General features: G+C 44.5%; 2 protein-coding genes across 10 annotated transcripts in view; one reads left to right on the top strand and one right to left on the bottom strand.

Annotated features, from left to right (window-relative positions):
• Positions 1–8,701, top strand: part of LOC143749434 (uncharacterized) — a 60,324-nt gene extending 51,623 nt beyond the window's left edge. Inside the window, exons 19-21 of the mRNA XM_077241926.1 lie at positions 5,141–5,299; positions 6,765–6,924; positions 8,148–8,701. Of these exons, the coding sequence (XP_077098041.1) occupies positions 5,141–5,299; positions 6,765–6,924; positions 8,148–8,233 (405 nt within the window). The 3' untranslated portion in view covers positions 8,234–8,701. The remainder of the gene's footprint in view (positions 1–5,140; positions 5,300–6,764; positions 6,925–8,147) is intronic.
• On the bottom strand, positions 8,411–22,352 carry riox2 (ribosomal oxygenase 2). 9 transcript variants are annotated; one of them, XR_013206976.1, is made up of 12 exons: positions 22,072–22,352; positions 20,674–21,101; positions 17,985–18,104; positions 17,735–17,863; positions 17,491–17,594; positions 16,725–16,827; positions 15,986–16,154; positions 15,810–15,898; positions 15,296–15,439; positions 10,880–11,070; positions 9,865–10,559; positions 8,695–9,546 (listed from the first exon to the last, which is right to left on the bottom strand). XR_013206976.1 is itself a non-coding variant. In XM_077241931.1 (11 exons), the coding sequence occupies exons 2-10, from the start codon at positions 21,097–21,099 to the stop codon at positions 10,912–10,914; spliced, it is 1,443 nt and encodes a 480-aa protein (XP_077098046.1). In that variant the 5' UTR covers positions 21,100–21,101; positions 22,094–22,351; the 3' UTR covers positions 8,411–10,704; positions 10,880–10,911. The 9 variants fall into 9 exon arrangements, 5 of the variants coding, with proteins under 5 accessions (XP_077098046.1, XP_077098044.1, XP_077098047.1 ...); XR_013206977.1 differs by having other exon boundaries at positions 9,952–10,559; XR_013206978.1 differs by having other exon boundaries at positions 22,094–22,351.
• Positions 22,353–22,789: the final 437 nt, after the last annotated feature.

Raw genomic sequence — 22,789 nt, 5'->3', positions numbered from 1 at the left:
CATCTTTGTATGAAAGTGTCCAGTTTCAGTTGGAGTTGGGCAGTCATATGTTCCATTCTATAAATAGATATCAGTTTTTCTCTCCATTGACTAATTTTTGGTGGGTGTGGCTTCCTCCAATTAATTTTAATTGTTTTTCGTGCACTGTCTCTTTCCTGCAATCATCTGTATGTTCAGAGCTCTCCTAACGTTGTCAGCACCATGACGTCCACTAACAAATCCTGTCTGGTCTGGTTTCAATAATTTTTTGATATGTTTTTGAATCCTCTCTGCTAAAATTGAGGTTAAAATTTTTAGATCCTGACAAAGGAGGCTTATGGGCCTATAGGCTGAACACTGAGTGGGGTCTTTACCGTCTTTATGGATAACTGTGATAACTGCCTCAGCCCATGACTTTGGAGGATCTCCCTTCCCTAATGCGTAATTATACATTCGACACAAAGTTGGGGTTAATTCATTTATGAAAGCTTTATAAAATTATCCCGGGAAGCCATCTACTCCTGGCGACTTGTTATTCTTGAGTTTGACAATACTTTTATGAATTTCTTCCTCTGTAATGGGATTAACCATTGCTTCAGACTCCTCTTTTATCAATCTATTTAATTTAATAGAGTCCAAAACATTTTTTATTTTTCTTTCTTTGTTTGGCTGTTTATCCCCTTCGTATAGTTTTTATATAATAGTCTTTAAATGCATCTGCAATTCCGTTAGGTTGTGATGTTATAATACCCGTATTTGGATGTCTAATTTTTGGGACAACTCTACTAGATTGGGCTTTGCGTAATTGGAAAGCAAGCAGCCGACTTGCTCTATTACCAAATTCATAATATTTTCTACTTGTATACCTGAGAGCACCCTCTGCCTTGTAAGTTAACAGGTCATCTAGTGTCTGTCTATTTTGCTACAATAGTTCTAGTGATTTTTTATTTCCAAAGTTTTTATGTTCATTTTCCAACCTTCTTATTTCTTTCTCCAATTCCAATCGCTTAAGTTCCCTTTGTTTCTTTATTTTAGATGTAAGTCCAATAATCTTTCCCTTTAATACTGCTTTGGCTGCATTCCATAGCACAGAGCCTGATACAGATCCATTATCATTTATTTTAATGCAGTCAGCCCATTCCCTCTGTATTTCCTTTTTATTTGCTTCATCATTCAATATTGAGATATTTAGTCTCCAATATTTAAACTGTTTATGCTGCACTAAATTTATTTTTAAGACAACAGGGCCATGATCTGAAATAGTAATGGGCTCTATATTGCACTCCACTACTCTATGCAGCTCAGTTTTTGAGATGCAGAAAAAATCTAGTCTAGAATAGCTCCCGTATACTTGTGACATAAATGTAAAGTCTTTTTCTTTTGGGTGGAGATATCTCCAAGTGTCGACCAGCCCCAACTCTTTCATCATCCCCAGCGCTGTATTTGTTTTGTGTGATTGGGGTCTCTTTTCTGCTGGCAGCCTGTCCATATGTGGGTTCAAGACACAATTGAAATCTCCACCTATCACTACAATACCCTCCGCTTCATCGGCCACAAGTGAGGAAATTTTCCTAAAAAAATATGGACAGTCTTCGTTTGGAGCATATAGATTCAAAAAAGTTATTTGAATACCCCCAATTGTTCCCACAACAACCATGATATATCTTCCGTCTTTAACCTTAATAGTTTTTTGTCTGTAAAATAGACAGCTTTACTAATAAGAATGGCAACCCCCCTTTTTCTCCCTTTACCATAGGATGCACTGAAAACCTGATCCACCCATTCTCTTTTCAACTTTAAATGTTCTTCGTCTGAGAGATGAGTCTCTAGTAACATAGCAACACCACATTTTAATGTCTTGAACTGATTTAGAATTTTTTTCCTCTTTACAGGGTTACCCATCCCCTTCACGTTGCAACTAACACATGTTAAACTTTCCATGGTAATTAATAAAATTAAATGTTTTTTTTTTTATTGCCACTTTGGGCTGGTCATAAACCAAAAAACTATCAGCTAGTCTATTAAAAAGTACACATAAGGCATCACCGCTGTCAAGGAAGAGAGAACAATGAACTTGAACATCATTTTGAACTTCGCCACATCCAACTGTTTGCACTTGACACAAAGTAGATTCGTCCAAATAAAAATAAAAACGGCAAACAGTTCCCGTTTGAAAGTGGGCAGAGAGTTGTGACTCGATCTCTCTGGGGAAAAAAGTACACCTTGCGTGTTTGCGACCACGCCATTTAAATGGTTCCCTTGCGGGGGTCGCAGCCCAATGGGCGAGTGTCATCCACTCAGTAAGAGTTATTACTTCCATATTTATTGAAAAAACCAACTAAATTAACCAGTCCTACTAATGTGGCCACGGCATAAATGTCTATCAGCATACGTCTCTGATATAGCCCTCCCGTTAACAAATTATAATTCTCACCTCACGTTCACTGTATATGTTCATGGAAACAAACTAAATGATCTGCTCTGAGAAGAAAGCCTTAACATCCACGTCTGACATCGTTGCTTGATTAATCCTGCGACGGCCTCCTCTCCGCGTCTGCCACAGGTTTTTTGACAGCTCCATCTCCAGTGCGTCGCGTTCCCCCATTTGCGTCTTGATACCAAGCTCTTGTAGTGTTGGCCGAGCATCCGCCAATGTAGAGAATGTTTTGTCACCGGTGGTCATGCTGATCTTCAACTGTGCAGGATAGAAGCTCCGTGCAGTAATATCCTCCTTCTTCAGTTGTCTAATCACGTCACGCACCTGAACTCTTTTTCTCTGCAGATCCGGAGAATAGTCATTATCAAAGTAAATTCGTCTGTTATTATACGTGACTTGTTTTTGTACCCAGGCCTGCCGTAGAATCGCTTCTTTTACCGAGAAATCCGTGAATTTTACTACTATCGATCTGGGTGGTTCCGTTTCTTTTGGCTTGGGAGCCAGTGCTCTGTGAGCCCTTTCAATTTTTATGTCACCATTGGGAAGTGAGATTAGAGTTGAATTGAGTAATTCTTTCACAAACTCAATTGGATTCTTACGATCCTCGCTGTTTTCAGGCACTTGGTAGATTCTCAAGTTATTCTCTCTTAAATTATCGTGTTTTGCCCCAGATTTAGCATGTCTGCTAGACAAACTCATCTTTAAAATGCAGGGTTAGGGTTAGGGTATAGTCTTTTGTTTGCCGTGTTAAATTTGATATTTTAGTTGGTTTAACAATAAATTCGCGGAGACAACGTTCTCCGATATCTATTCAGTCCTGGCGTCACCGGAAGTCCTCAAATTACAGCAACTTTATCATTTTTTTGTAAATATATTTGTATTTCGGGGAACAGACACAGTCTCTATATCATGATATCTAGGTGACAGAGTCTCTATGTGATGGGATTTATCTGACCTCAGTGACGTGAGACAGCTGGCAGACGGTCGGTTTAGCCAGTCTGTCTGCTTCCTGACCTGAGCCCCAGATTGTCATGTTTTGTCTCTAAGATATGAGCCAAATTACTAGAGAGAAGAGCAGCACCATCCCAGGAGGGATGAATACCATATTGTCTATGAATTCTATATTATTTTGCGGACACCACTTAGACAGTTAGCAGATTGTCATCACTCAATGGCTGGCTATCTCATCACTCCTGCGAACAGGAAGGGGGCCAGAGCAAATTACAGTGCCTGACATCGTACTTGCGAGTTCACACACGTCTTTAACGTTAATTTTAGTGATCTCCGTCTGGCGAAGTCGAACATCATTAGTGCTGACGTGAATAATAATCTTAGAGAATTTACGATTAGCATTAGCCAGCACTTTTAAATTTGCTTTGATGTCAGGCACTCTGGCTCCCGGCAAACATCTGACTATGGTGGCTGGTGTCTCTATTTTCACATTCCGTGTAATAGAATCGCCAATAACTAGGGCACAATCAACAGGATTCTCAGTGGGTATTTCACTGAGAAGGGAGAATCTGTTTGATGTTGTAATCGGAACGGAAGAACGTCCCGCGACTACAGCGTCTCACCGTCACCCAGTTGCTCTGCTGCACGGCTCTACTTCAGCCGGAACCGAACAATGTACAGTGTTTTCTAAGCTCATCGCATCCAAACAGTATCTAAAGCCCTTTCTCTTGCACTATGCTATACATGTTACATGAAGTAGTAGTGACAATAAGAGAAGACATCACTCACCATGTTTGTTGACTGATCCTACCCACCACAGTTGTTTGATGGATTTGTAAAAGGCGCGAGCGAAATAAATAAATAGAGTGCACGGATGGCACGCTAACAGGCTAGCGAATTTCTAGCATGTTGTGCTAACAATGATTTAGATTGAAGCTAGATATGTGAAGATGTGAAGCTAGGTAGCTTGCGTGTGTCCTCTGAGTGAGTTCACGAGACATATGCGCGAGAACTGAGAAGACGGTGACAGTCATTTGATGGGAAAGTGTGAAAGGTAAGCCATTCATTTTGCGGCACTTTTACGTTTTCTCATTGGTTTCTCATGATTCGGACATCCAGGAAATGCACACCTTAGAACCATTTTAAACATCGAGACCCGTCTGCGTCATCTCCTCAGTTCTTGCGCATGCGTTTCGTGAACTCACTCAGAGGCCCACACAAAAGAAAATTAATAGTTGAATAAAGTCGTTATTTTTGTAGTTTTTTGCGCACAAAAAAGTATTCTCGTCATTTAATAAACGTAAGGTTGAGTCACTGTAGTCACTTGGAATATTTTAACAATGTTTTTACTAACTTTTCTGGGCCGGCAGAATGAAATTACCTAGAAACCTATGAAGGAGTGATCCAGCTCTCAGATCACATCAGAAATATCTTCATTTGTGTTGCGTAGATGAACGAAAGTCTTACGGGGTTGGAACAACATGAGGGAGAGTAAATACTGACAGAAATTTCATTTTTGGGTGAACTATCCCTTTAAAGTACTTTAATATCAATTGTTTGAATTAATGAAAATAACGGGCAATTAGGATTTTTGTCCTAAACAACATTATTTTTCAGTGTGTGTGTCATTATTATTAGTCTGCACATGATTCTAGTTTTTCTGTTTGCTTTAATCAGTGTGCTAGACTTGTAGTTTGGCAGTGAATTGGTTGTCTAAGCACCGAAGCTTTGTGGCAAGTAAATGTCTTAATGTCTGGGTTTAAATCTCCTCAGCCGAAAGTATTGGTTCATGTGCGGAATCGAGCTCTGGATTCAGTTCTGACCAGCGAGAGCAAAGACGGCTCTTTCCCAGCCAAACTCTCCCTGTGTCCCGCTGACCGTTCTCTGGACACACAGCGCTGGATCTTCACCCACGGCCTCCTGAAGAACACGGTCAGTCCAACACGTGTGTTCAGAGAATATTCTTCCGACATTCTAAAAGTATGAGCTGAACTTCACAAACCGTCTCCATGGATATTAGTTGGATAGTTTGTTCCCCTCGGTTGAAATTGAGATGGTAACACTAACTAATGTTAACTAATGAACCTTATTGTAATGTATTAACTAACATGCATTAACAATGAGCAATACATTTGTTACTGTATAAGTTAATCTTTGTTAATGTTAGTTAATGAAAATACAGCTGTTCATTGTTTTTTAAAGGGGAAAGACTCTGCAAGCATGTCAAAAAATAAGACGATCAGATTTCTCTCTCCTTCTGACGTATGAAGAGGATCTTATTATAATATTACTGCCCCTTAATCTGCACGTTTATAATATTACCGGCCCTTAATCTGCACGTTTATAATATTACCGGCTCTTAATCTGCACGTTTATAATATTACCGGCCCTTAATCTGCACGTTTATAATATTACTGGCCCTTAATCTGCACGTTTATAATATTACCGGCCCTTAATCTGCACGTTTATAATATTACCGGCCCTTAATCTGCACGTTTATAATATTCCCGGCTCTTAATCTGCACGTTTATAATATTACCGGCCCTTAATCTGCACGTTTATAATATTACCGGCCCTTAATCTGTACGTTTATAATATCACCGGCTCTTAATCTGCACGTTTATAATATTACCGGCTCTTAATCTGCACGTTTACACACACCAGCCGACATTCGGTTTCTCGAGCGCCAACAGTGAGCAGTTCTAACGCAACGGCAGAAGATCCAGCAAAGCCTGAAACTGTTCTGTCGTTGAGCACAGACGAGCACTGAACACTATTGACCAGAACATGTCACCGCTGTCTTATAAACACCTCAGGAACTGTGGACACTTGTGTAGAAGTTCAACATGATGATGAGATGATCAGTGTAACTCCACAACAACTACATAAATGTGTCCACTAACATTCAGAAACTCTTCCTGAATCTCTCCGTAAGGCTGCACTCGCTACTGGTTATTCTGGGATTCTGGATGAGTGAGATTGGCCTGTTTTGTTATTGCTGGAGTTTCTGAAGCTCGTGTAAAGACTCCGCCCTCTTCTGAACGGAGGCGGAGCTGCAGCTCATTTGCATTTAAAGAGACACACACAGAAACAACGTGTTTTTGCTCACATCCAAAAAGGGGAAAAATTTTAAAAACTATAATAAATGATCTGGTATTTTGAGCTGAAATTCGACAGACACATTCTGGAGGCTCCATAGATTTATATTACATCTCGTGAAAAGGATCATAATATGTCACCTTTAATGTTAGTTCTCAGTGAAACTAATAATATTACTAATATTAGTTAACTAATGTTAACACATACAACCTTTGATTTTAATAATGTATTAGTAAATGTTGAAATTAATATTAATGCCAATAATATTCGTAGTGATTCAGTCGTCGTGTGTGTGCAGGCGCTGCGCGGCTGTCTGTGTGTGATCGGGGCCAAGGCCTGCGCCGGAGCCAGAGTGGCATTATGGGAAGAACATGGGCGTGTGAACCAGCGCTGGAGTCTCAGCGAGGACGGGAGAATCAGCTCACATCTAAACCACAGCCTGGTGTTAGACCTCAGAGGTGTGTGTGTGTGTGTGAGGTGTTAGACCTCAGAGGTGTGTGTGTGTGTGAGGTGTTAGACTTCAGAGGTGTGTGTGAGTGTGTGAGGTGTTAGACTTCAGAGGTGTGTGTGTGTGTGTGTGTGAGGTGTTAGACCTCAGAGGTGTGTGTTTGTGAGGTGTTAGACCTCAGAGGTGTGTGTGTGTGTGTGTGTGAGGTGTTAGACCTCAGAGGTGTGTGTGTGTGTGTATGTGTGTGTGTGAGGTGTTAGACCTCAGAGGTGTGTGTATGTGTGAGGTGTTAGACCTCAGAGGTGTGTGTGTGTGTGTATGTGTGTGTGTGAGGTGTTAGACCTCAGAGGTGTGTGTATGTGTGAGGTGTTAGACTTCAGAGGTGTGTGTGTGTGTGAGGTGTTAGACCTCAGAGGTGTGTGTGTGTGTGTGAGGTGTTAGACCTCAGAGGTGTGTGTGTGTGAGGTGTTAGACCTCAGAGGTGTGTGTGTGTGAGTGTGAGGTGTTAGACCTCAGAGGTGTGTGTGTGTGTGTGAGGTGTTAGACCTCAGAGGTGTGTGTGTGTGTGTGTGTGAGGTGTTAGACTTCAGAGGTGTGTGTGAGTGTGTGAGGTGTTAGACTTCAGAGGTGTGTGTGTGTGTGTGTGTGAGGTGTTAGACCTCAGAGGTGTGTGTGTGTGTGAGGTGTTAGACCTCAGAGGTGTGTGTGTGTGTGTGTGTGAGGTGTTAGACTTCAGAGGTGTGTGTGAGGTGTTAGACTTCAGAGGTGTGTGTGAGTGTGTGAGGTGTTAGACTTCAGAGGTGTGTGTGTGTGTGTGTGTGTGTGTGTGTGAGGTGTTAGACCTCAGAGGTGTGTGTGTGTGTGTGTGTGTGTGTGTGTGTGTGTGTGTGTGTGAGGTGTTAGACCTCAGAGGTGTGTGTGTGTGTGTGTGTGTGTGTGTGTGAGGTGTTAGACTTCAGAGGTGTGTGTGAGTGTGTGAGGTGTTAGACTTCAGAGGTGTGTGTGTGTGTGTGAGGTGTTAGACCTCAGAGGTGTGTGTGTGTGTGTGAGGTGTTAGACCTCAGAGGTGTGTGTGTGTGTGTGTGTGTGTGTGTGTGTGTGTGTGTGTGAGGTGTTAGACTTCAGAGGTGTGTGTGAGTGTGTGAGGTGTTAGACTTCAGAGGTGTGTGTGAGTGTGTGAGGTGTTAGACTTCAGAGGTGTGTGTTCTGAACGCAGTGTCTCGTCTCTCTCAGGTGGACACGGCGCTGACCGAGAGCATTTGATTCTGAGTCTGCTTGGTGCCGACGACACTCAGCGCTGGGACCTCGACGTGCTGTGACACACACACATGATGAAACATGACGCTATCAGGGACTGAATCTGGACAGATCAGCAGGACTGAGATCAGAGATATTAATCAAGAACTTTTAGCCACTCGCCCACAAACCAATAATAGATTCTGGGCTTCTGTCCTGTTTTAAAGCTCACTGTGAGAGTGGAGGAACCAGAGGAAGTGGATCTGTGTGTTTGATTTTATCTTGAAGCCTGAAGCACATTTGCACTATCAGAAACACTTCAGCTGAAGTCCTGCTGGATCCTCCCTTCAATCCGCCTGGAAAAGGAACCGTTGTGAACACTTGTTCTGTGTGTTCAGACGGTGTACAGTAAAGAGCCCTGCAGGAACACTGACGTGTGTATAGTCTGATTTCAGAGGTACGCTAAACATATAATGTGTACAGTGATGTTCATAATCAGCAGTTTTAAAAGCAGTACGAATCTGAACAATAAATATAAGTTGTAAAATTCATGTGTGTTTGTTTGTTACACAATATTTCATAAAGGATTTTTTTCATGACATTTTATTCGGCTGCAATTGGTCACACAACTTCTTCCAGTAATATTTCTGATGAACCAGCTGATAGTGTAGTAGTTCATGTTGTGTGGCGGTGTGTGTGTAGTTGTTCATGTTGTGTGGCGGTGTGTGTAGTTGTTCATGCTGTGTGGCGGTGTGTGTAGTTGTTCATGTTGTGTGGCGGTGTGTGTAGTTGTTCATGCTGTGTGGCGGTGTGTGTAGTTGTTCTTGTTATGTGGCGGTGTGTGTAGTTGTTCATGTTGTGTGGCGGTGTGTGTAGTTGTTCATGTTGTGTGGCGGTGTGTGTAGGTGTTCATGTTGTGTGGCGGTGTGTGTAGTTGTTCATGTTGTGTGGCGGTGTGTGTAGCTGTTCATGTTGTGTGGCGGTGTGTGTAGTTGTTCATGTTGTGTGGCGGTGTGTAGTTGTTCATGTTGTGTGGCGGTGTGTGTAGCTGTTCATGTTGTGTGGCGGTGTGTGTAGTTGTTCATGTTGTGTGGCGGTGTGTGTAGTTGTTCATGCTGTGTGGCGGTGTGTGTAGTTGTTCATGTTATGTGGCGGTGTGTGTAGTTGTTCATGTTGTGTGGCGGTGTGTGTAGTTGTTCATGTTGTGTGGCGGTGTGTGTAGGTGTTCATGTTATGTGGCGGTGTGTGTAGTTGTTCATGTTGTGTGGCGGTGTGTGTAGTTGTTCATGTTGTGTGGCGGTGTGTGTAGGTGTTCATGTTATGTGGCGGTGTGTGTAGTTGTTCATGTTGTGTGGCGGTGTGTGTAGTTGTTCATGTTGTGTGGCGGTGTGTGTAGCTGTTCATGTTGTGTGGCGGTGTGTGTAGTTGTTCATGTTGTGTGGCGGTGTGTAGTTGTTCATGTTGTGTGGCGGTGTGTGTAGCTGTTCATGTTGTGTGGCGGTGTGTGTAGCTGTTCATGTTGTGTGGCGGTGTGTGTAGCTGTTCATGTTGTGTGGCGGTGTGTGTAGCTGTTCATGTTGTGTGGCGGTGTGTGTAGTTGTTCATGTTGTGTGGCGGTGTGTGTAGTTGTTCATGTTATGTGGCGGTGTGTGTAGTTGTTCATGTTTTGTGGCGGTGTGTGTAGTTGTTCATGTTGTGTGGCGGTGTGTGTAGCTGTTCATGTTGTGTGGCGGTGTGTGTAGCTGTTCATGTTGTGTGGCGGTGTGTGTAGCTGTTCATGTTGTGTGGCGGTGTGTGTAGCTGTTCATGTTTTGTGGCGGTGTGTGTAGCTGTTCATGTTTTGTGGCGGTGTGTGTAGCTGTTCATGTTGTGTGGCGGTGTGTGTAGTTGTTCATGTTGTGTGGCGGTGTGTGTAGTTGTTCATGTTATGTGGCGGTGTGTGTAGTTGTTCATGTTTTGTGGCGGTGTGTGTAGCTGTTCATGTTGTGTGACGGTGTGTGTAGCTGTTCATGTTTTGTGGCGGTGTGTGTAGTTGTTCATGTTATGTGGCGGTGTGTGTAGCTGTTCATGTTGTGTGGCGGTGTGTGTAGCTGTTCATGTTGTGTGGCGGTGTGTGTAGCTGTTCATGTTGTGTGGCGGTGTGTGTAGCTGTTCATGTTTTGTGGCGGTGTGTGTAGCTGTTCATGTTGTGTGGCGGTGTGTGTAGCTGTTCATGTTGTGTGGCGGTGTGTGTAGCTGTTCATGTTGTGTGGCGGTGTGTGTAGCTGTTCATGTTGTGTGGCGGTGTGTGTAGCTGTTCATGTTTTGTGGCGGTGTGTGTAGCTGTTCATGTTGTGTGACGGTGTGTGTAGCTGTTCATGTTGTGTGGCGGTGTGTGTAGCTGTTCATGTTTTGTGGCGGTGTGTGTAGCTGTTCATGTTGTGTGGCGGTGTGTGTAGTTGTTCATGTTGTGTGGCGGTGTGTGTAGCTGTTCATGTTGTGTGGCGGTGTGTGTAGCTGTTCATGTTGTGTGGCGGTGTGTGTAGCTGTTCATGTTTTGTGGCGGTGTGTGTAGCTGTTCATGTTGTGTGACGGTGTGTGTAGCTGTTCATGTTGTGTGGCGGTGTGTGTAGCTGTTCATGTTTTGTGGCGGTGTGTGTAGCTGTTCATGTTGTGTGGCGGTGTGTGTAGCTGTTCATGTTGTGTGGCGGTGTGTGTAGTTGTTCATGTTGTGTGGCTGTGTGTGTAGCTGTTCATGTTGTGTGGCTGTGTGTGTAGCTGTTCATGTTGTGTGGCAGACGCTCATCAGGCCTTCGCTCCACAGTCCCAGCATCAGTCCCAGTTTATCCTCGTCCTGGAGCTGCAGCTGCGCAGCCGCAACACACTCAGAGTTCAGGAGCTGCTTCAGCGCAGACAGATGAGACACGGGAAACCGCAGACCCTGAAACACACACACACCTCAGTGGTAACGGCAGACCCTGAAACACACACACACACACACACACACACACACACACACACACACACACACACACACGTCAGAGGGAACCGCAGACTCTGAAACACACACACACACACACGTCAGAGGGAACCGCAGACTCTGAAACACACACACACACACACACACACACACACATCAGAGGGAACCGCAGACTCTGAAACACACACACGTCAGAGGGAACCGCAGACTCTGAAACACACACACACACGTCAGTGGGAACCGCAGACTCTGAAACACACACACGTCAGAGGGAACCGCAGACTCTGAAACACACACACACACGTCAGTGGGAACCGCAGACTCTGAAACACACACACACACACACACGTCAGAGGGAACCGCAGACTCTGAAACACACACACGTCAGAGGGAACCGCAGACTCTGAAACACACACACACACGTCAGTGGGAACCGCAGACTCTGAAACACACACACACACACACACACACACACACACACACACACACACACACGTCAGAGGGAACCGCAGACTCTGAAACACACACACGTCAGAGGGAACCGCAGACTCTGAAACACACACACACACGTCAGTGGGAACCGCAGACTCTGAAACACACACACACACACACACGTCAGAGGGAACCGCAGACTCTGAAACACACACACACACACACACGTCAGAGGGAACCGCAGACTCTGAAACACACACACGTCAGAGGGAACCGCAGACTCTGAAACACACACACACACGTCAGTGGGAACCGCAGACTCTGAAACACACACACACACACACACGTCAGTGGGAACCGCAGACTCTGAAACACACACACACACACACACACACACGTCAGAGGGAACCGCAGACTCTGAAACACACACACACACACACACACACACACACACACACACACACGTCAGAGGGAACCGCAGACTCTGAAACACACACACACACACACACACACACACACACACACACGTCAGAGGGAACCGCAGACTCTGAAACACACACACACACACACACACACATCAGAGGGAACCGCAGACTCTGAAACACACACACACACACACACACACACACATCAGAGGGAACCGCAGACTCTGAAACACACACACACACACACACACACACATCAGAGGGAACCGCAGACTCTGAAACACACACACACACACACACACACACACATCAGAGGGAACCGCAGACTCTGAAACACAAGATCTGCGGCGTCTACACAAATGAACAATGTGTGTTAAGGCACTCTAGTGGGCGTTTCAGTCTAGCGGTGTCTGAAATAACGTGCTAACACTATTTAGTTAGGGTTAGGGTTAGGGTTAGGTTAGGATGAAGGACCATCACATGGACACGACGACAACCTATCCCTGAAGTGCCAGCCTCATCAACACTGTGAAGGCCTCATGGACTTCTCAACAAACTCGTCTCCATACCAGCGTGATGACTCCGACCCCTAACCCTATATGGGTTACATATGGAATACCATTTCCTCCACATAAGAAAAAAACTTCTGTAAATCATAATTGTGACATAAAAAGTAAAGTCATGTTTATCAGATGAAAATTGGAAGTGATGACACACTTAGTCATAATTATGACATGAGTTGAAATTAAGGCATAAAGTCATAATCTTATAGTAATTATGGCTTACTTTATCTCATAATTTTGATGTTAATGTTATTCAATTATGACAAAAAGTCAAAACTATTACTTAAAGTTTAAGTTAAGTTTAAGGTAATTTGAATAGGGACAAGTATGTTACAACTCATGTAAACTCATGTTCCATACTACAACATTTTAGCCAAGGCTAATTCTCAATGTTAGTCCCTAGTGGGCCTTTACATAAAATTAAACAATACATACTTAAAATAAACATAATAACACAATATAAACACAGCGGACAATCAGTGGTCCCATTTCTGACCTCTAATTAAAGAGTCTTTAAGTTTATATTTGAAAAGGACCCAGTTTGACTCCCCTTTCAGTTCAGTGGATAAACAATCGCAGGCTTTAGTGCCTTGTACAGAGAAAGCTGATTGTTCAAATGAAGTATTACATTTGGGGATCTGACAGTTCCCGTTCTGAGCTCCTCTAGTCCTTGAACCCACAGCCCTGAGAGCAACTATGCACTCACTCAAGACCTGTGGTGCTTGCTGATTTAAACATTTATGCATCGGCTTCAACAAAGAAAATTTAGGGAAATTTGCAAAAGATAACATTTAAATTCCTCAAACTAACACAATGATGTGACCTAATGGCTTCCTATCTAGGGTTTTAACCGCTCTATTATAAATCATTTGAAGTGGGTTAACTGTAGTAACAGTAGCCTGTGACCATGAGCAGATGCAGTAGCTCAAATGTGAAAGTGAAAGTGACACGTGATGGCCAAGTATGGTAACCCATACTTGGAATTTGACCTCTGCATTTAACCCATCCAAGTAAGTGCACACACATTAGGAGCAGAGTAGTGAGTAGTGTACACACACACACTGCAAACGTGGATACACACACCCGGAGCAGCGGGCAGCCTTGAGTGGCGCCCGGGGAGCGATTGGGGGTTAGGTGCCTTGCTCAAGGACACCTCAGTCATATTCCTGCCGGTACTGGAATTGAACCAGCAACCTTTGGGTCACCAGTCCAACTCTGCTACCATTAGGCCATGACTGCCCCTATGTGAGAAGATCATGGCATGCATGAAAGTGTGAGCAGCATGAAACGGTAGAGTCCCTGATCAGTCTGAATGTATAAAGATTTGCTTTGGCTAATCGACAGATTTTTTTAATATGTTTGTCAAATTTAAGTTGAGAGTACAAGGCCCAGGTATTTGACCTCTGAGATCTGCTGGATCTTATGCCCATTTATCTGTAAATTTAGTTCTGATATGGATTTGAATCTTGAGGCAAAGCAAACCGACATAGTCTTCTTAACATTCAATGTCAAACGTGCATTTTGAAACCACACCGCCACATTTTGCAGGTGTTTTGCCAGTTCATCAGAAACTGCATGTACACTTTTCCCTCGCACATAAACCACTGCATCGTCAGCGTACATCTGAAATCCTGCTGTTGGACAGGAGTCTGGCAGATCATTAATATACAGTGTAAACAGCAAGGGCCCAAGAACGGACCCTTGCGGTACTTCTGTATTCATTTTAAAGAATGTAGACATTTCATTATTGACCACCACACATTGATCTCTCAGTTCAAGATATGATTTAAACCACTGTAAAGTTAATGTTGTGAATTTAAAATTGGACAATTTGTGTATCAGGATGTCATGATTTACCGTATCAAACGCCTTTTTGAGGTCCATAAAGACGGCGCCAACAATCCTCCACTATCTATTGCAAATTTAAGTTGTTCCACAAAAAAGCAGTTTGCCGTTTCGGTGGAGTATTGAGGACGGAAGCCAAATTGTAAAGGGTTTAAAATGTTATTTGATTGTATAAAAGCCATAAGCTGACCATACAAAAACATTTCTAACACCTTTGAAAATACAGGTAAGATACTTAAGGGTCGATAATTGCATGCCTGGTCAGGTGTTCCTGACTTAAATAATGGCATAACTTTTGCCTGTTTCCAAGGTGAGGGGAATTGTCCGTTCTGAAAAGACAAATTGACCAAGTGTGTCAGCGGCTTTACAAAAGTGTTTTTATTTCGTTTCAAAAAGACTGAATTTAAGTGAAAAAGATCCTTACTATAACTGTTGTTAACTGAATTTATAGCTTCAAGCACTTTTACTTCATTGGTCTGTTGAAGTGAGAATGAAGAATATTTGTTTATTGATTGATGTTTACTGATGTTCGTTGCTCTTCTGCATTAACTTGTTGCACCAGTTCTTCCACTGACGAAACAAAAAACGTATTAAATTCCAGTGCTATTTGTTTACTGTTCCTAATCTGCCTAACTCCGTTTCTAAGCTCATGGATGATCTTTGATTTGGCTGACGGTTTCACAATACCATTTATTTGCCTCCACATTATAAGAGGACTTCCCTTGGCTTCTGTTATTGTTGTAATGTAGTACTCCACTTTCGCTTTTCTTATATTTTTAGTGACTCGATTTCTTAAACCGTTTCATCTTTTTCACATACACCACCTTAGTATGTCATGATCATGACTTTTTATGTCATAATTGTTACTTTTTAAGTCATAGTTTACGACTAGTCTGCAAGATGTGACGTGGGCTGACGGACCTGTGAGACGACCTCATCATCTTCATCATCATCTTCATCATCATCTTCATCATCATCTTCATCATCAGATGCTCCCATCATGTGTGTTTCTCTCTTGTTCTTTAAAGAATGTAACACAAACACGACCAGCTCGGTGGCCTCGTCCTGATCGGAGACAAACACAGTAAGGACTTGATAGATATAGATATACAGTATATACACACATACATATGCAGTGCCTTACACTAATATTGGCACCGCGGTAAATATGAACAAAGGCGGCTGTAAAAATAAATCTGCATTGTTCAACCTTTAGATTTTTCAATCAAATATTTCACAAAATTCAACCCTTTCATTGAAGTAAAACAATTGAAAATAGCGGCGAAACTCACATTATGAAATAAATGTTTTTCTCCAATTCAAGTAAAATATCTCTGAAATATATTCCCATTCATATTTTAATTGTTTAGCACACCATGTTATATATGTGTGTGAGTGTGTGTATGAATATATGTGATGTGTGTGTGACTCTTACAGTGTTCTCTTGACTGGGCTCCACTGTTAGAAGAAGATGCTCTTTAAACCGCACACACACAGTGTCCTCCAGTGACGGCGGTTTCCCAACTGGAAGAGAAACACATTCAGCACAGCATCAGCCGTACCTCGACACACACACACACACACACACACACACACACACACACGCCTCACCGGGATCAGCGCCGGCCCGGTCCTGCAGGAACGGTGGCAGTCGGTGGCAGACGAAGTCTCTCTTCATAGCGCTGGAGCGTAACTCCTGATTCCCCCGCTCAACATCATCAGCCAAACGCCGCAGAAACACACACACCTGCTTATTAACCTCAGGAGCCACGCTGGCAGTCTGACAACACACACACACACACACTGTTAGAGCCACTGTTAAAGGTGAGTGTGTATGAGAGAGGAGTGTGTGTGTGTGTGTGTGTGTGAGAGAGAGGAGTGTGTGTGTGTGTGTGTGTGTGTGTGTGTGTGTGTGTGTGTGTGTGTGTGTGTGTGCGTGTGTGTGCGTGTGTGTGCGTGTGTGTGTCTGAGTTGGTGTGAGAGGTGTGTGAGAGAGGGGAGTGGGTGAGAGTGTGTGTGTGAGAGAGGAGTGTGTGTGTGTGTGTGTGTGTGTGTGTGTGTGTGTCTGAGTTGCTGTGAGAGGTGTGTGAGAGAGGGGAGTGGGTGAGAGTGTGTGTGTGTGTCTGAGTTGCTGTGAGAGGTGTGTGAGAGAGGAGTGTGTGTGTGTGTGTGTGTGTGTGTGTGTCTGAGTTGCTGTGAGAGGTGTGTGAGAGAGGAGTGTGTGTGTGTGTGTGTGTGTGTGTGTGTGTGTGTGTCTGAGTTGCTGTGAGAGGTGTGTGAGAGAGGGGAGTGGGTGAGAGGGGTGTGTGTGTGAGAGGGGTGTGTGTGAGAGAGGGGTGTGTGTACTCACCGTAAGGAGGTTACGAGGAAGACCGCAGCGCATCCTATCTTCACGTCTCATGCTGTCCAACACACACCAGGGAAACACATCCAGCATGAAGTCACCCCACGACCTGAAAGACACACACATTTATATCTATAACGCCCTGAAAGACACACACATTTATATCTATAACGACCTGAAAGACACACACATTTATATCTATAACACACTGCTGATTGTATGGTCTGATGACCCACAGCGACAGTGCTCAGTAATACTGCTCCACCTGAGGGTTTCCTCTTGATATTTTGTGACTTTCCTAATTTAGTCATTAACATGCATGTAAAGTTTCAACACTATAATCGTGATCAATTTTGTGCACACAATGTTTGAAGCTCAATTTGACATATTCTTGGTTAAAGACGGTGTGCGTCACACAACCCATAAACTCAGAGAGTGTTCAGATAAAAGCATCTTGCAAATGCATAAAAATGAAGGCATTTAGCGTAGATATTTGTTGTGTGATTTGGCTGGGAATCAAACTCAGGATCTTGCCTTTGCAAGCGTCACGATCTGCACATGCTTTCACACAATACTTCTGTTTAACTCTTTAAAAAAAATTGTTACAATACTGATACAAAAATGATATAAATAATCATGCTCTCGTGGTGATTGTTTTTTAATGTTTCAGAACTGTTTAATATTAAAGCAGAGAATTTAAAAGCATGTTAAAGGTTAATGGAGCACTTTCAGAGAGAAAGAGTCAGTGTGTTTGTGAACTGTGGAGACGCACATGTTCTGGTAGGTGCTGAGCGTGAGGTGTGTGGATCGAGCCACGTCTGAAGGAGTGTCGGCCTGGTGGATCGTTCCTCGGGGGAAATAAAGCAAATCCCCAGCCTACAAGAAATCAAATGAAATGAGGCATTAATACAGCGCTTTACAATCATATCTCACCACAACCACAGACACACGAGCAGAACACTCAAGCACACCTCACGTCCCTGCTGATTGACCTTTAACCCTGTGATGTCACTGACCTGCAGAATGAAGTCGTGTGTCGGGGGGCCGATGCGGTGCTCGGGCTCCAGGCTGTACTCGCGGGCCAGAGGGACGGTGGGCTGATAAAGCCTCCAGTGTTTCTGTCCCTCCAGCTGAAGGATCAGCACCTGAACCCATAAATACACGTATGGAAACAAACACCAGCAGAACGTCAGTTATTCTTTTTGCACACATGAGCAAAGCGTGACAGTAGATGCTACACAAACGAGAGCAGAGTCAGACACACACCTCAACGTCGTCGTAGTGCGGCGGCAGACCCTGAGAGCCGCGAGGCGTGATGTAGATGTTAGATCCAACCAGCGACCCGAAGAAGCACTCCAGCCGCTCCTGAATACGCCACAGCTCGTCCTGTGAACACACGTGACCTGTGAACACACGTGACCCGCCAACACACGTGACCCGCCAACACACGTGACCCGCCAACACACGTGACCCGCCAACACACGTGACCCGCCAACACACGTGACCCGCCAACACACGTGACCCGCCAACACACGTGACCCGCGAACACACGTGACCTGCGAACACACGTGACCCGCCAACACACGTGACCTGCGAACACACGTGACCCGCCAACACACGTGACCTGCGAACACCCGTGACCTGCGAACAAATTGGACCTGCCATCACTCGTGACCTGCGAACACACGTGACCCGCCAACACACGTGACCCGCCAACACACGTGACCCGCCAACACACGTGACCCGCCAACACACGTGACCCGCCAACACACGTGACCCGCCAACACACGTGACCCGCCAACACCCGTGACCTGCGAACAAATTTGACCTGCCATCACTCGTGACCTGCGAACACACGTGACCTGCGAACACACGTGACCAGTGAACACATGTGATTAGTGAACACTCGTGATCTGCGAACACACGTGACCTGCGAACACACGTGACCTGCGAACACACGTGACCTGCGAACACACGTGACCTATGAACACACGTGCCCGTGAACACACGTGACCAGTGAACACATGTGATTAGTGAACACTCGTGATCTGCGAACACTCGTGACCTGCGAACACACGTGACCTGCGAACACACGGGACCTATGAACACACGTGCCCGTGAACACTCGTGACCTGCGAACACACGTGACCAGTGAACACATGTGATTAGTGAACACACTTGACCTGTGAACACACGTGACCTGCGAACACACATGACCAGTGAACACACGTGACTAGTGAACACACGCGACCTGTGAACAGATGTGACCAGTGAACACTCGTGACCTGCAAACACACACGACCAGTGAACACACGATACTAGTGAACACACGCAACCTGTGAACAGATGTGACCAGTGAACACTCGTGACCTGCAAACACACATGACCAGTGAACACACGTGTCCTGCGAACACACGTGTCCTGCGAACACACGTGACCTGCGAACACCCGTGACCTGTGAAAAAACTGGACCTGCCAACACACGTGACCTGCGAACACACGTGACCTGCGAACACACGTGACCTGCGAACACACGTGACCTGCGAACACACGTGACCTGCGAACACACGTGACCTGCGAACACACGTGACCTGCGAACACACGTGACCTGCGAACACTCGTGACCTGTGAACACTCGTGACCTGCGAACACACGTGACCTGCGAACACACGTGATCAGTGAACACACGTGATCAGTGAACACTCGTGATCTGCGAACACACATGATCTGCGAACACACGTGACCTGCGAACATACGTGACCTGCGAACACACGTGACCTATGAACACACGTGCGTGTGAACACACGTGCGCGTGAACACACGTGCGCGTGAACACACGTGACCAGTGAACACATGTGATTAGTGAACACTCGTGATCTGCGAACACACATGATCTGCGAACACTCGTGACCTGCGAACACACGTGACCTGCGAACACACGTGACCTATGAACACACGTGCCCGTGAACACACGTGACCTGCGAACACACGTGACCAGTGAACACATGTGATTAGTGAACACACGCGACCTGTGAACACATGTGATTAGTGAACACACGCGACCTGTGAACACACGTGACCTGCGAACACACGTGACCTGCGAACACACGTGACCTGCGAACACACGTGACCTGCGAACACACGTGACCTCCGAACACACTTGACCTGTGAACACACGTGACCTGCGAACACACGTGACCAGTGAACACACGTGACTAGTGAACACACGCGACCCGTGAACAGATGTGACCAGTGAATAGACGCGTCCTGTGAACACACATGACCAGTGAACACACGTGACTAGTGAACACACGCGACCTGTGAACAGATGTGACTAGTGAACACTCGTGACCTGCAAACACACACGACCAGTGAACACACGTTACTAGTGAACACACGCGACCTGTGAACAGATGTGACCAGTGAACACTCGTGACCTGTGAACACACATGACCAGTGAACACACGTGACTAGTGAACACACGCGACCTGTGAACAGATGTGACTAGTGAACACTCGTGACCTGCAAACACACACGACCAGTGAACACACGTTACTAGTGAACACACGTGACTAGTGAACACACGTGACTAGTGAACACACGCGACCTGTGAACAGATGTGACCAGTGAACACACGCGTCCTGTGAACACACATGACCAGTGAACACACGTGACTAGTGAACACACGCGACCTGTGAACAGATGTGACCAGTGAACACTCGTGACCTGCAAACACACACGACCAGTGAACACACGTTACTAGTGAACACACTTGACCTGTGAACAGATGTGACCAGTGAACACTCGTGACCTGCAAACACACATGACCAGTGAACAAACGCGTCCTGTGAACACATGTAACCAGTGAACACACGTGCCCTGCGAACACACGTGAACACACGTGACCTGCGAACACACGTGAACTCAGACGTAGACGGTTTACGCGAGCTCTGACCTTGAACCTCTGAGGCTGGTGCAGCTGTATGGTGGCTCTGTTCTCCTCCAGGTCCTTCTTCAGCTGGCTGAACTTCACCTTCCCTGCTTTATTCAGCACTCTCTTCTGGCCGTCGACGCAGCGGCACACGTTGAGGTCTCTGGCGTATCGCAGGCCGCGACCGCAGAGCTGTTGGACATCGGACAGCTGGAACAGCGAGCGGAAGTACGAGGCCAGAGCCGGATCATTGCGCTGCAGGACCAGTGGCTTCTGCTCCCAGTACTGAAGGAAGAACTGGTCCAGGCCGACCGGACTGATCAGACTCTGGAAGAAATCCCTCGGAGAGTCGAAGCACAGCGGGTTCCCCATCTTCATCTGCTTCACCGGTACATCCTCCTCCTCCTTCTGTCCATCACACTTCTTCACTCTTCTGGCCTTCTTTGGCATCTCTGCGGCATAAATATCATAATATAAATATGCTCTTCATAACCTTCGCTGCACTGTCTAGATAGCTTGCTGATTATTCTGGAATTTCTGTCATATACAAGCTATTTTCACTGTGTGTAAAACATGCAATATGCTTCAAATGATTATTCATAAATGTATATATGCACTACTTTAACATCAAGACAAGGTGATGCAGCTGTTGTGGAAAAACTGATAAAGAACAGTCGTTACATCAGTTGTTCTCGGATATCAAAATGATCTTCGAGTTTCCCAGTAGTAAATACAACCTTCATGTCCAGTTGCTACTAGGAAACTAGTATATACAGCAATTCCAATTGCACGCGAAGACAGAATTAATGTCCATTTATTCTTGCCACTATGAAAAAATTATAGTGAGAATTAATGTTCATAATTAACGTACAGCACAGGTGAAGCTTAAAATAATTACATGCTTTTAACTATTCATTCAGTTCACCCATTCATCATCACGAAATACCCAATTGGTCAAGTTTAATTTAGTAAGTTCATGGAAAAGTGTCAACACAAGTGACAGAAGGAGGGAGAATTAAGACTGCAAAAACTAAAAATACATTTGATTGATTTGCTTTTTATTGTAATTTAAAAACGCAGTGTCAAATTAAAATACAAAATGCAATTGATGATTTTACATTATATCATTATCTATTATTAAATAGAAAAATGCAAACGAAACAAGAAAGTGCAAATAAAATGCTAATGCAACAATAGTGACAAGCTTCAAATTAATGCGTTGTTTAGTTTTCCTCTTTTTATTATTTATGGTTTAACTTTCAAAACCTAAGGCAACCAGACATGTTTAAAATTTCGAAATAATTTAACACAAAAGTCGAGTAAGATATTTAATCGTATACTTATTATCCAAATAAGACAGACGGGTCCGTCATAATTTATATGCGAGAAAATAACTCATTCGCAGTGGAAGTACAGGCAAACCTGAGGCAAACATGTTCCTTACCGACAGCATCACAGGCCCACGTGCAAAGACGGTGTCACACTTAAAACGCTCCGGGTGGAAACTTATAAAAACCGTTCCTGGATTTTTGAGTCAAGTTCATAATCGTAGCAACCATAATCGCAGTAAAATATGTGGCGTAGCTATGCTGATTTTTATTTCACGAGCTCGTCTAGTTCAAGTGCTTTGTTGTCTGAAAGAATTTGAATCATGGTGGACACCAGATTTATTCTTGCTATTTCCTGGGGAAATTTTATTAAAGGCAAAATATTGAAGAAATTTTATTTTGAATAAGGGTTAGGGTAGTATCCCGTTTACCAGTATGCCGTTTACTGACAACTATATAAACATTGACTACACTCTAGATACTCAGCTTGCTTACGATTCTGGAATTCCAGTCAAATTTAGGCTATTTTCATTATTAAATTAGTAAATATGACTTGAGAGGGCATTTGTGTCAAATTTCTGGCTAGGAAACTTCGATAGGAATTTCAAACTAGAAGTTTCCTGGTCGGAAATTGGACATGAACTTGGGTCATATTTACGGGTGTTTCTCAAGGCTGCGCATCTCGGCTGTCACGCCGAAGGCCGTCTCAGAAGAGTCCTTCATTTCGAGTCCTTCATTCGGCCTGTTTTGAAGGATGCATCGGATGTATCCTTCGCGATCCTATCCTTCACCCACAATCCTTTGCACACATT

Source organism: Siphateles boraxobius, unplaced genomic scaffold (assembly GCF_051911475.1).
Source record: "Siphateles boraxobius isolate OS27281-9 unplaced genomic scaffold, OSU_SipBor_1 248, whole genome shotgun sequence".
Lineage (NCBI taxonomy): Eukaryota > Metazoa > Chordata > Actinopteri > Cypriniformes > Leuciscidae > Siphateles > Siphateles boraxobius.
The sequence above is the reverse complement of the archived record's forward strand: the minus strand, read 5'-3'. Positions and strand labels throughout refer to the sequence as shown.